General features: G+C 40.0%; 1 protein-coding gene across 1 annotated transcript in view; it reads right to left on the bottom strand.

The window, feature by feature from the left end:
- The window catches only part of MYO5A (myosin VA), a 92,266-nt gene that overhangs the window by 18,995 nt on the left and 58,958 nt on the right, over nt 1–14,313 (bottom strand). The window contains exons 20-28 of the mRNA XM_069866734.1: nt 13,225–13,381; nt 9,023–9,262; nt 8,272–8,520; nt 7,084–7,177; nt 6,204–6,352; nt 5,370–5,483; nt 2,966–3,109; nt 2,148–2,201; nt 1,210–1,437 (exon numbers count right to left, since the gene is read on the bottom strand). Of these exons, the coding sequence (XP_069722835.1) occupies nt 1,210–1,437; nt 2,148–2,201; nt 2,966–3,109; nt 5,370–5,483; nt 6,204–6,352; nt 7,084–7,177; nt 8,272–8,520; nt 9,023–9,262; nt 13,225–13,381 (1,429 nt within the window). The remainder of the gene's footprint in view (nt 1–1,209; nt 1,438–2,147; nt 2,202–2,965; nt 3,110–5,369; nt 5,484–6,203; nt 6,353–7,083; nt 7,178–8,271; nt 8,521–9,022; nt 9,263–13,224; nt 13,382–14,313) is intronic.

Below are 14,313 nucleotides of genomic sequence, written 5' to 3'. Positions count from 1 at the left end.
AAAAAAATCTGTCTGTGCTGCAGCTGTCCAACCTAACAAGCAGATGCTATCTACAAAACTGGCTCTTAGCCATCCCCCACTGGTCACCTTCATACTTCCCTCAAACGTGCAACTGCTGTAAAAACAACACTTGCATCCCAACATTTCGGAGTTATTCAAGGATTTACTGTGCAAGTATTTATTTACAATGTTCTAAATATTACAGAAAAATGAGTTTTGTTTTCTTCATAAATAATTGCATAAAGCAAAATATGTACACCTTCACACATCACAGATTTTCATTTTATTTAGGACAAATATAAATAGAGCTTCGCAGCAACAAAAGCAAGATGACACATCTATTCGGTCCTTGCTGCGGTCATGAAAACGTGTTCACTGGAAATCACTAGCTCCTGGATTCACATGATACGCTTTCAGGTTGAATGACTCTTATTTTCAAAGCTATTAATTCCCTAAGTACCTCATCAGAATTAGAGCATTTTAGAATATATGCATTTCAGTGGTTGTAATCTACTTTTCTCAACAAAAGCACATAGCACCTACCTAGCAATAAGCCAGAATTTATCTATCTTCATAGGTCATCTTTAAGAAATGTTATATATTCATAATCATCCCTGGAGGTGTTCAAGGCCAGGTCGGATGGGCCTTGGGCAGCCTCATCTAGTGGGAGGCGTCCCTACCCATAGCAGGGAGGTTGCAACTGGATGATCTTTAAGGTCTCTTCCAACTCAAACTATCCTGTGATTCCATGATTTATGATCTCCCATGGATTCAGAAGAAATTGCTCCTTGTATCTCCTACTGAACTATTAATTAAAAAGAATTCCTGAGAACCGCTGTAAATTTTCCACTTAAACTACTTACTCACTAGAGAAATCATGCTACGCTAAATGAGAATTATTTCTGCATTGTTAAAGGAGTCTCAGGCGATCCTGGCCAGACCATTGGTATCTGCCAGCCTGGTGTGATAAATACAATATCTTTACATCAAAACTGGTAGACAAATGCAAAATCCCTTTGTTAACAGAATCTCCTAACTCCAACTGCTGCAATTTATCCACTAACAATAGATCAATGGATTACAACTAGAAAGGCTTTCAAACCTAGACCATTTTTTTCTGCCTTTTCAAGTACACCCTTAAATAAAATAAAGCACGTCACCGATGTGATACAACTTTATTACACAGAGCACCCACCGACTGTTATTTACCTTGGGTTGAATAGCCTCTTTCTGGCTAACAAGCTGAGATCTCAGGATGAGGACTTCTTCCTTGCGTACTTCAAGCTCTTCGCTTACTGAAGTCAGTTGATCCAGGAGGACTCTATACGCAGGAGCACCAGGAGCAGTTACCTCTGGTGCTCGCGTTTCTGTGAGGGCTTTCTGCAGCTCATTCAACTCATTCTTCAGTTTTTTATTCTCAGATTCAAGTTCTTGACGCTGCAAGAAATAGGGACAATTCCATCATCCAACAGTATTCCAACGTGCCTATAAAGCCCCAGGTGCAAAACCATGAATAGAAATAGTAAAAAAGATGAGTAACTACAGCAAATAAATCCATCTTTCCCATATCCCTGGCCTCTTGACTACAGTGAGTAGGGCCTGGGAGGATTTCACTATCAGGGTTAACCTTTTGTCTGAGGCACGAAATCAGAACAAATGTACATGAATCATACAGACTTGACAGAAAAAAAATTCTCACTTTTCCCCCCTGCCTCTTATTTTCCCCTTAACAGCAAAAGATCACAACAAATAATGGTCAGGAGGCTAAGAAAATTCTGCATCATTCACTGATATTAGGAAATATTTTTAGTTTCAGAGGTCTAAGCTAAGCATTAATTTAAATAATGTTTGGAATATTATATTTACCACCGTATTTTTGCTCAAATTAACTTGCAAGCTGTACTAAGTGTTTCACCAGCAAACTCCTACAGTTTTAGGCAACCTTTTTGTTCTGCAGCCGCCGCCACACATTCTACCCCTCAACAAGTGCAAACCTATAATAAAATGATTGCTGGGGAATTTTTGTTTTATTTTCTCCAGCTAATATTCTGAAACAGGAGGGCTGATGTAATTTTCTATGCCAACACATACAATAGGTGGCAATATTCTCAGAAGAAAAATAACAGAAACCTCCTTTCTAGAATTACCTTGAGCGACTCATACTCCAGCTCTGCACCTCTTATTGGAGGCCTTTCTTCCTCCTATGAAAGAACAGAGACAAGTGTGACAAACAAGTCCAGTCCTTTTTACTCTTTAATTTAGTCAAGGCATGAAAAGGAAAGGGAGCTGAAAGTATTTTCCTATGAAACTGGAAAAAAACTTATTCTGGTACTACTGAGTACTTTAATTTGAATATTGGCATTGTCTCCTTTCATTTACTTATGACTTTATGACACATAACTGGTGAATATAAGAAAAATCACGTACAAATCACAGTGCTGCCACTGGTAAAGAACCAGAGCAGGATGAATTCCAGGATGGTCAAGAAATTCACTGGTGGAAGAATAATAAGAAAAAATTGCCAAAACTGGCTTAATTTTTTTTTAAGTACTTAAGGGGACCAAAACAGAGAATTTCAAATAAAACCTGCTAAACATGTCTAGTCCCAGCACTTTGGCTCTGGTTCTTAATCTGCCTAAAACGAACTATTAGTCATTCTCCACATGGTTTAAGTAGATTTCTATGTTGCTAATTCTTTTATAAAAATGGACCTCATTTTTTTTTTTTAAAGCAATGTCTCAAGCACATTTTGCTCCTGTTAACTTCCATCAGAAGTTCTCAAAGACCTTGGAAAATTAAATAACCAGTCCCTAGTAGTAAGCAGCTGGTATAAAACTTGTCGTTACATAAAACAAGCGCTGGAGGAAGGTAAGGATTTAGTAAAAAGCCAGTCAGCATTCACACAGCTACTATCTCACAAGACAACACTCTGGCATCAGCATTTTATCAGCAAGAGGGAGTCCACCTTAGCTTTAGCACGGAGAGCCTGTTCTTCCTTTCTGTCCAGTTCATCCTGCAGGGATTGCTTTTCTTGCTCCAGCTCTGTAACCCGTTTCTGCAGCTTGAGGAACAGAGACATATCCAATGGTGCCTTTTTCTCACTTGGTTCCTGCTTTAGAAAGAACAGAAGGAAGTCAAGAAGTATTCCTCTCCCACATCACAAGGAAGTACTAGAGTGAGTAAAGATGGGAAACAGACTCGGGAAAGGGAGGAACACCGGAATGTTACTTGATTCCAAGTTGACTACTGGCATCTAAAATATTTCATTCGCTGTCAAATACTATTTTAAAAAATTATCTACTGGTATAGAATGCATCTAAGCTTAAAGCCTAGCAAAAGAAAGCACTAGAGTCTACCTAGCAGCAGGAAGTCTATAATTAACCATACCTTTCATTCTTATTTGTTTGGAAGGGGAAAGGAGAAAAAGAAGTTTGTGGTTAGACTCACCTGGAAACAACTGTAAATTAAGACTTTTTTTTTTTCCTTTAGTTTTAAATTATTTGTACAGTAAGTTTTTGTACTACAGAGGAAATTCTCTGCTGACTTAAGATTTACAGGTTAATTTAGTGGGATGAGACATAAATAGGTACCAAAAGATCTATCCTATGTTTTTTTTCCCCCTTTTATTATTGGATATTATTATTTGGATATTAAGAAAAAATTTTTACTGAAAGAGTGGTCAAGTACTGGAACAGCTGCCCGGGGAAGTGGTGCAGTCACCATCTCTGGAGGTGCTAGAACGCATAGATGCTGCACGTTAGGACATGGTTTCTTAGGCACGGTGGTGGTGGGCTGGTGGTTGGACTTGATGATGTTAGAGGTCTTTTCCCAACCTCAATTATTCTACGATTATGCTAATTATACAGCCTGTTCTGGGCCTAATCCACTACCTTTCTGACTATTTTCTGAGCAAGGACTGGTGTGTTTAATCTGAAGGTGCATCAGAAATTGTCCATCAGCCATTTTGTACTTTATGTAGCAAGAAGATCAAAGCATTGATAATGAAGTGCACCATAAATTTTTGAAGCCTAGAAAAGAAACTAGAGAATTAATATTAATGACTGCAGCAGACAAGCAAGCACAGCCATTTCCACTTCATCTCCTTTTACTGTTGAGGGGAAGAGTCATAAACCACACAAACAGCTCAGGAAAAAGAAAACAGTCTTTGAGTTTTCTGGCATTACTGGTTTGTATTTAGATAGACCCTATTTTTTAATATAGTCTTATATCATTAATCTAAATTGTTACTAGAGTCAAAATGGAGTTTGAAATCTTAAGGGGTTAGACAAATACCGATTTAATCCTCTCCGTGCTGCATTTACCCACATTCTCGTGTGAGTCTATTTTTTTCACTTATATTCAAAATCCAAAACTGGCTCAATCACAGCAATTCAGTAAGTCTATCAGCCAAAAGAGAAGATGACATTCAGCTTGTATGTGAAATCCAATCACATGTATTTACACTGTCCTTTTCCTGACTTTCCATGAAGTTAGGAGCATCCTTCTGAAACAATTATGCAAGGTGAAAAACATAAGTGGGAAGGCAAATTATGAAAGAGTCTGCATGGAATATGTGTCAGCATCAACGCGTCGAGGCATTTGCATCCATAGTAGAAAATAATTTTCTGTGGAGGCTTTCAAAACCAGTAATGACAGCCTGCAAAAAGCAACTGTAGAGATAACTAACACAGACAGAGGGTAAATAGAGCGAGTTGTGTGACGGCTCGCAGTTAAGATGGTCTCTAGAATGCTCAGAAAAAGTTTATTCATTATTATTCATTATTATTCTTCATTAGCTGAATCAAGAGAGTCATCTCTTTGAAAGTGTTTAAATACCCAGGGATCTGTATCACTGCTTATGCAAAGGGACGGTATACGGTCAAAGTTTTATTCCTCTCTATAAAATAGAGGAAAAATGCATCATCACGAGGTTCTCATCCCTAACAGGGAACTCACTCCACCTAGCTATTAAGAATGTGGCTAAACATCTTGCTGCTTGTAATCCCTGAATATACAGTATACAGACTTCTCAGGAAGTCTCACTGTTTTTATGAATTCCCACTTTGTGCTGAAAAAGGTGATTGTGCTTACAAACACCAGCAAGCAAATGCTTTACAGTAAATCAACTGGATGGTCAAGTATCTAGTCTATATTTACAGTAATACAGAAGAATTCAAAGCATCCTTTCACTAGGATAGGACCACAACTAACTACAGAATTAATTGTTTTCAAAAAGGAAATGGAAAAAGTTGGATTGAAGCATTAGATACCTCAATATAAGGACATGGTGTTCACAAACACACTAAAAAAAAGCGACAGGAATGAGTTGAACCATCAATCAATGAAAAGTTATGTTTTTTTAACACTACCTCCATCCTCACTGGTAAGTCTTCTGCTTCTGTGATCTCAGAGCTAAAAGTGTATTCAGATTCATTGCTACTGTGAGTTGAATCCGTTCTTTTGTGTCCAGGCTTGGGGATGTTCTAGAATGCAAATGAAACAAATCAGTACCACTATACTGGTTTCCCCGTGACTGCCTCCTCACAATCTATAATTTAGCATGTAATATTTGGTGTTATTTCACAGCTATCAATATTTATACGACAAAATTTTTATTCTGGTCTCTCATGCCACCTAAAGCCTATGAGATGCAGCTCACAATCAAATCTACGGAGATAGGTCAGATCCTACACCATCGAGTATTGCTGCAAAAAGCAGAACCAAGCAACAATGCAGTATTTTGTGGCAAAGAAAAGCTTGGGTTACAGGAAGCACAGGCAGCAATTTTCTAACTTTCCAGATACTGTATGAGGAATACTTCTTCCTGCCAGATAATATATTACTAGAACTACCTAAAACTTAACACCAGACAAACGCGGTACAGACAACCCTAGTACTTAAGGACAAAGCAAGGGCAGACAGCACGTGCAATACCACTAGCAAAGTCACAGCAGAAATTTAGCCTTCTTCATAAAAAAGAAAATATTTTTTTTAAAAAAGAAAAAATCCACCACAAATTTGAAATGCATTTGTTTTGGTTGAGCTAATCTAATTAATCAATATTAAAGAGGATAAACTCTCTTTTCAGATACAGGTCACCACCACACAGCTGACAGCAGAGTCAGTTGCTGAAGTATACCACTAGATTCTGCATAAACACATTTGTGAAGAGCTCTTGGCTTCTCAGATGTTTAGCCACTTACCGCCATTAAGTTCATTTCATCCTTTAGATCATCATACCGCTCCTCTAATCGACTGAACTCATTCAGCAGGTTCTGGTACCGTAACCGCTCATCATTCAGATCCAGCTCTAGCTGCTTCGTTTCCTCCACCAGCTTCTTTTCCATCGTTTCTGCCATGGAGAACAGGAATCCAAAGTGAGAACTCCCGTTCTACCTACCATGCAGCATGTCCGTCCTGGAGGTACAGGCATGTGTCTGCACCAGGAACACAGATGCTGAAACACTCTGCTGTTTGAAGCTGGTGTGTGGTATTTGTGCTTCTGTAGGAAAACATTAAGCCAAATACACGAAGGATCGAAGCATTATAGTGGTAACCACAGAAGGGTTCACTCAGTCAAGCTGGTTATTCTGTCAATACCTTGCATCAGTAATTCCACACAGGAGGAATTACTTCTAGCTAGTGCTAGAAGGCACTAGCCCAGCACTGTGTTGTGTAAAAAGCAAATCGTGAGATTGTTTATGCCTCAAGAACACAGACCCTCCTCATTGCAGCTGCCCCATCACAACCTTCGCATCTAGAATTATGTTCTTCTGGCTGCTCTCTACTTAATCACAGCAGCCAGAAAAGCTGCAGTAGGTTAGTTGTATTAAACATCAGAGCCTTCTTTTTAAAAGTAGCCCACTTTGTAACAGCCACCCTCACCAAAAAAGACCCCAAGCCCTTCATGGAAACTCAAACAGTAAATCATTCAGATGCATGCGAGTTCTTTAAACAAAGAAATGAAACCAATAAACTAAAAAGAACTGCAAACTAAGGCAAATGAGCCCAATCTATGCAGTACAGAGTTGCTTTACAAGGTAACATGAAGAAGAAAGCCTGAGTGAAGAGAATAGATTCAACCTGTTATTTCCCTCGCCTGGTCGTGGATGCGGCGGTTCAGCTCCTCCTTTTCTGTTTTCAGTAACGTGTTCTGCTCTTTCAGCTCTGATACCAGCTACAGAGAGAGTAAAATATTTGACTCTGAATGCAGTTACCTTTCATCAGTAGCTCTTACACCAACTATACCCTAGTTGTAAGGGTTCAAATACTTAAAGGTTTCCTCGGAGAATGAAATCAGTGAACTAAGTTATGATATCTTCGTTTCCCAAATTACATGTCTTAAATCTGCCCACTGCAGAATCCCCCCTACACACTGCACTCCAATTCAGATCAGACGCCAAAACTGCCTCGAATCACTCCACTGTGCCATAATATTTTTTAGTAAAATCCCAAAGATGTAATTTATTCCTTAAAAGAGAAATATTCCTAAAATAGGAACAAATTTGGTAGGTCTGTTATACATTCCGTTGCATTGGGTAACAGCATAATCTATTATCTTGCCTCTGCCCAAAAGTTGTGCCACTATAACCATGCCCAGGTCTGCCAGTTACTCATTTGTCTCTGATTATGGTTACTATGCGTTCACTTTGCTTAATCAATTCATATTTTGCCTTATGTTTATCTGATCTTGAAGTGTATCACTGCAGCATCACAATGATTGAATGGCTCTTCCAATATTCAAAACTTCCATGATTATCAGCAAGTAATCTTGATGGGAAACAACCTATTTGATATGGTCATGATTAAAGCGAAGATAAGGGGTTAGTCAAAACCTGTTGAACTAGACTATGTACACATACATGAATTTAGTAGGATGTAAGCAGGTACCTTTGAATACTGCATATGGGACAGATTTCTGATACCTACGTATTACATTCTCTAGGCAGGCAAAACAATTTCTTTTAATGAATGCACTACCTCTGACTAATTGAGGAAGCTTAAGTATTTGGATTTGCAAATACTTCCAATATCAAGATCTGAATAGATTGACTATATATATGTACATACAATATACACTTTAGTATATTCTTCTAACCATAGGTGTAGTTCTATAGGTATCAAGCCTATTTGGGATTGTACAGGTATAACATTATTTAACAACACTGTAAAAACATCAGCCACACAACTCAAGCAGTTAAGCCGGGACAAAACCTGAGTGGACGCCAGGGCTCTGTAGATCTTCTCATGCATCTGAGACTGCACACCTACCTGCTCAGTCTCATGTTTGTATTTGTCTGCCCATTCCTCAATGGTCTTCTTCTCAGTCTGAGTTTGGTGCAGCTCCTTCCGGAGCTTGGCAATCTCCTCCTGAAGGCTGATGACACGGTTGGTCGCATTCTTAGCCTCCTCCTCACTCATCCGAAGCCTTTCCACATCATTCCGCAGCTTCTCTGTCTCTGTACTGTACGTGATCTCCAGGTTGCTCAGCTTCTCCAGCAGAGATTTGTACTCTTTGTTCTTTGCAAAACATAACACAGATATAGCAGCTGTTGGAGATGATCTGGCTTAAGGGAGCCTTCTACAGAACATACACAGACATGGAAGCAAAAGAGCAGCTTCCCCATTTCCAAAGTGTTTCAGTCTGTTTTTACAGAATTGCCTAACGAGGCGACAGAACAGTCCAGTCTCTAAGTGTGTGCGTCAACATCCCAAACTAAAACCAGACAGAAAGCCCACGTACATCAAACACGATCACCTCACCTTCCCTTTAAAGGGAGCAACTGATGTGCTTCAAATGAAATACTGGCATTAAGGGAGCAGATGTTTTCTCTCAGCGCTGCTGAGAGACACAGATGCTTTACCATTCCAGTTCTACTGTGGACTCCCTTTGTCTTCTATTGATGTTCTTCAGCAGAAAAGAGAACCGATACCTTACCGTGAAAATTCAGTGCCCACACTGCTACTGAGAAGGGCAATACAAGATTTCTAAGTATTTTCCCTGAGGTCAGGGAGCTTTTACCTGCTCATCAATTTTTCGCTGCAGTTGCATGATCTTGTTCTCCAAGCCAATGTGAAGCTTCTTATAGCGTTCTACAGACCGGGCCTCTATCTTCAGTTTCTTCAGCTCCCTCTTGGCCATCATGCGCCGGTAACAGCATTGTAAGTAAACAATTGCCTTCAAGGTCCTACGGTAGCGCACACGAGCCAGCCAACCTCTGATATGTTTCTGAATAATAATAGACTTGTGCTCCCGAAGCATCTACAGTTAAGAAAAAACACCACAAGGGGTATTAGAGTTGCAAACTACATCTGCTCAGTTAAACAGACTCCATCACGAGAGCTGTAAATATTATGTATGCACAGGGACATCTTAGCCTGAAAAGAGAAACGTCTGGTGAAGAGTTCACAAGAAATTAATAAGGAAGTAATTTAAACAAAAAGGAAGAGGAAAAGAAAACAGGAATAAGGAAGATGACAGGGAGTAAAATGAAAAGGAACCAGAAGGAAAAAAAGGGAAAGAAAGAGTTAGAGTCACACAGAAGAACCAGGCATTCCTTTGTGTTGATGTCAGATCTGAGCTAATTACAAAAATACATGGCACCTGCTGGCAAGATTACCAACACAATCCTTTCTTTTTTTTTGTTACTGCATCTTTTATATTGAAACGTCTTAGACTCATGGACATACGATGCACAGCATTTATCAATACAAAGTTCAAAATGACCACACTCAACCTGCAATGTGGGTAGCACACACAAGAACCCACAGTAAATCGTAGCAGCTGTTTAAACCAGCAGCCACAGTCACAGTCTACAAGTTCCAGTCAGTTTTCTTTTTTTTTTTTTTGACATATTTTAGACTTGCAAGCATGGAAAAATCTCCATTTACTGTAATCAGAAATTTTATATTGTAATTATTCCAACTTATTTCATAGCAGGAATTTCAACCATAGCTTTGAGGTATAAAAAAAAAGAATTATAAAAATTTTTATAGAAAAACAGTCAAGAATGCCAGCAACCTTTATCAGTGTGTTAGCCAGAGGCTTCCACTAAGAGTCTACTACTTGGGTTTGGATCTTTCACCCACTGATTCCACCAGAGATTCCCAGCTCTGGAGCACCTGAATTCCAGTAGATCACAGCTATGCTCACAGTGTCTGCTGAAAGCCACAAGGACTTAGAGAACTTTTGAGCTTAATAAAGCTTCTGCAAATTAATCATGTATTTTGAAGAACAAAACTATTTAAGCTTTTATGTTACTTCATAGATTCGATAGTTTAAAGATCACAGGCAGTTCACATTCTTACACTGATTACCACAAAGCTGATAAGGGTAACAACAGTTTTATTTTCTTTTATATTTCTTAGCAAATGAACTGAAATGTGCTAGAAGTGTCACATTTCCAGATCAATGAATTTTAAAAGGTTCACTGGCAAAGTGGCAAGATTATAAGATACATAAAGATTTCCCTCAGCATTTATTTCTAAACATAAAAAGAGACTTGAAACACCGGCACTCGGTTCAATAGCACACCAAGGTAAGGAAACAGCACTCTCAAAAGTACAACAGGGTCAAAAGCCAAAGTCCTTCTGACTGCCTGTCAGGTAGTTAGCATCCCTACCTCCTTCTTACACATTTCCTGGTATGGTCCTTCAGGTTACCCGCGGGTGCCTGAACAGCTCCAATACAACTTGCTTTCAACAACATTTTCACCTCACGTTTGAAAGCAACAAGTCCCACCGAATACCTCCATAGCGCAGGGATGGTCGACACCCGCCAGGGAATTCTCACGCCCGTGCAATCCCGTGAGGCAATTGGCCACTCCAGGGTGAGGTGAGACTATCAGAAAAGTTACTGAATTTACCAGCTATTTCCCACGAGAGCTTCTGAAAAAGCTACGGAAGATCTAAACTCCTTGTTGAGCCGAGAAGCACATCGCAATGTCTCGGGGAGAAGCTTTCCCCAGGATGTGTGAAATAGATGATTCAACCACTTAAAATTCCTTGTTGCAGTCATGTGACCAACACATGCCCTCTCTTCTAACAACAACAACAGGCACCTTTCACAATCCTAACGAACGATATGTGTGCCACATATTACTTAGAGTCACGGCACAGCCCCAAGTGCTGTCACGGGGCAACCTTTCGGTTTCACTTATTTGCAATTAACTTCAGAACAACCATGTTTACCTTCCTACAGCATGTGATGCCTGTGCTGCTCTCTCTGGCCACCTTGGGAGATCAGCTTTAATAAAATTCCACCTCAGAAGGACAATGTGTACACAGCACAACACAGGTGCGCTTGGCAGAACTTCACGTTTCACTGTGGTGAGCAATCTTCGAGGGGGATGCTCTCTGACAGCCAAGTCTCATCACCCTTTATGGGGATCCCTCCAGAAATCTGCCATCTCTATTAAGAAGGTGTCACCGTTTAGCCTCCAGCCCTGGCCTGGTCAGCAGCTAAACGCGGGCAGTTGTGATCCAACTCCACCCCCTCATGCACAAGGAAAGGAAAATGAAAGACAAAGTCCTGTGGGTTGGAAAGTAACACTAGAATAGCTTTAATAAAATAATAATATGGAGGAAAATAAGAAGAAAATGATAAAATACATACAAAAACAAAGCCCCCATGGCTATGTAACACCACTGATGCTGCAGGGCACACATAGGGAAAGGTCCCAGACTAGACTCAGTGGTACATGGGATCCCAGCTTCAGGAACATACGGATCAGGGCAGGAGGGGATTAGAGGTTAAAAGGACAGACAACGTCCTCACTAGACACAGGCCATTGAAGAAGGCGGCTTGGCTCTCAAGATCCCTCAGTTTCACCCTGAGTATGACATATATGGAATGGAATATTCTGTTGGTCAGTTTTGGGTCACCTGTCCTGTGCACTCCTTCCCGCAATTGTGCATCTTTTCACCCTTTTCACTTAGGACATTCCACCAACTCGAGGATGACCTTGTTTTCTACAGGAATAAGTATAAGCAATGGCCTTTCTGCATTCCAGTGCCCTGTTATTTCGGTGATAACTATAAATGGTAAGCATTATCACTTCAGACACTGTCTGAAAATTACGTTCTTAACTTTCAGGAACTGAAGTTACTTAGAGAGGTTTAGCTGAAAAGTTAGAAAATAGGCACTGCTTTACCTCAAACCAGAACAGAGGGAATACAACAGGTTTATAAAACTCTGTGTATCTGTACATCTGGGTAGATGTCGTATGTATCCCCCACACAACTAACTTCAGGCATACAGAATCATCTCCTATTTTCCTAAGTATGGCTTTTAGTCCACATATTGCTGTGACTCACGTCTCACTTTGTCACACCTGTCATTGTTAAAAACCCATCCTATATAGCCTCACAGCATAAAATACGGTTTGTAATAATGCAAATAATGCAAATGCTAAGAATTCCAATAAAAAGGCAAGTAGATACCCACACAAAAGGACAGCTGAGTCAAGCACGGCGATCCTACTACTTAGAAATTACCAGCGATTACTTTTTCAAATGTTCTGGTTAGTACATGTTAGAAAGCTGTGATTTAGACACATTCACATATGACTGTGTAGGCAACTGATATAAACAGAAAAATATACAAATACTTCAAATATAAAAAGAAACACATGGAACATGAGCACTAGTTGGCTTTTGGTTATATGCTTTCAATAGCAGAACTCCTTCGGCTAGCTTTTTACTGAAATACAGATTGACTTTTGAGCCTAGCAAACACTAATCTCCTTCAGTATATTCCATCAGTCATTTCAGAATCACTTAAATCAGGGATAGATTAGGAATAGTAGTGCATCACGTGTGTACTGAAGAAAGCAATAATGGTTTGGACTCATGGAGACACATTTATGTGAGGCCATGTTCAGTGTTTATTTTACATGCCTTGACACTCTATACAACAAATGAAAAAGTTCTCTCAAGAGAAATGCTGTAATTCCCTGTTGGAGTCTCCACTGAAAAACTAGGTACATCCACACTGGAAGACAATGTGAATATCTCTAAAATGACAAGTTCATTGATTGCAGTATCAGAGCTTTCTAATTTCCAGCTGCTGTCCTTCAGTCCATGCTGTGACATTTTCTTTGTGCATTATACGTAACGGCACTCACGCAAGCATTTCACATCCCCAAGGGAACACCAGAGAGCAGCTTTGTCCCGAAGGAACGTGGAAATAAAGCTAAAGTGGAGAAGTAAAACATGATATCTTACCATTTGGTACTTGTTCCTGGCCATGTAACCCCTTAAAAGAGCCTGAAGAGCAATAGTAGCAGCTCGCATGCATTGGTATCGTTTGCGGACCACATACATGCGCTGGAACTTCTGAATAGTGATGGCAGCCCGCGTTCTTCGCAGGAACTTGGCATAGCTAAGCAAGAAAAAAGATTACAAACAGTATCTGTAATTATTTTCCAGTGCTTGAAAACAATTTGTTTACATCCTATTACTTCACCTTCTTTCTCAACAGCTACATTTTCTACTTCAGTTTCTTCCTAATGCTGTCAGTGGTACAGCACATTTACTTGCTACTCTACCGTATGACAGTACAAGAGAATGACATTAATAGAAACCTTGCAAGGTTTTACAGGGAAATGTTTTCACTTCCTCTGAGAACTGTGCTAAAGAACTGACAAGGTAAACTCAGCTTAATTTCTCATCTCCTTTTCTCCAGCTTTAAAGCTATTTCCACTATGCCACCTTCCAGATCTCCTCTCCTAACTTCAACCTGTAAAAAAGGTTTCTTGTTCTTGGCCCTCTCAGCAGGACAATTACAAAGCATCTTGATGTAAGCCTCTTTCCAAAGGTCTTCATAACCACTTTGTCTTTAAACATTGCCCCCTGTACTCCTACTCTTTTCTCTGGCCCATCCATAGTGATCCCTCAGAAGTTAATCCAAACAAATGACTCCAGCTGACGTCTCTACCCTCACAGCTGCACCCTGGATGAGCAATGGCTTCTCTGGCCAGACAGACAGACCCAGCTGGGAGGTCACGTGGAAACTGGGCAATAAGGACTCAGCCAAGAGTCCTGCCTTACCTCACCTGCAACATATCTCCTAGGAATACCTGTATTCTGCTCCCTAACAACATATTATTCTAAGCATCGTACAGCCAGGGTGCTACTGTCCTCTCGGGAAGGTCAAAACCAAGCAGGACAGACACATTCATATTCGATTTCCTTTATTTCCCTGGAAAATAATTTCCTCTCAGCTAGTATAGGAAGGAGAGAACAAATGTATCACATTTAAATGTCCTACTTAAAGGAATCTGCATTGAGGCTGCTGTGGGTTTTCCCATGAGC

Source organism: Phaenicophaeus curvirostris, chromosome 12, assembly GCF_032191515.1.
Source record: "Phaenicophaeus curvirostris isolate KB17595 chromosome 12, BPBGC_Pcur_1.0, whole genome shotgun sequence".
Lineage (NCBI taxonomy): Eukaryota > Metazoa > Chordata > Aves > Cuculiformes > Cuculidae > Phaenicophaeus > Phaenicophaeus curvirostris.
The sequence above is the reverse complement of the archived record's forward strand: the minus strand, read 5'-3'. Positions and strand labels throughout refer to the sequence as shown.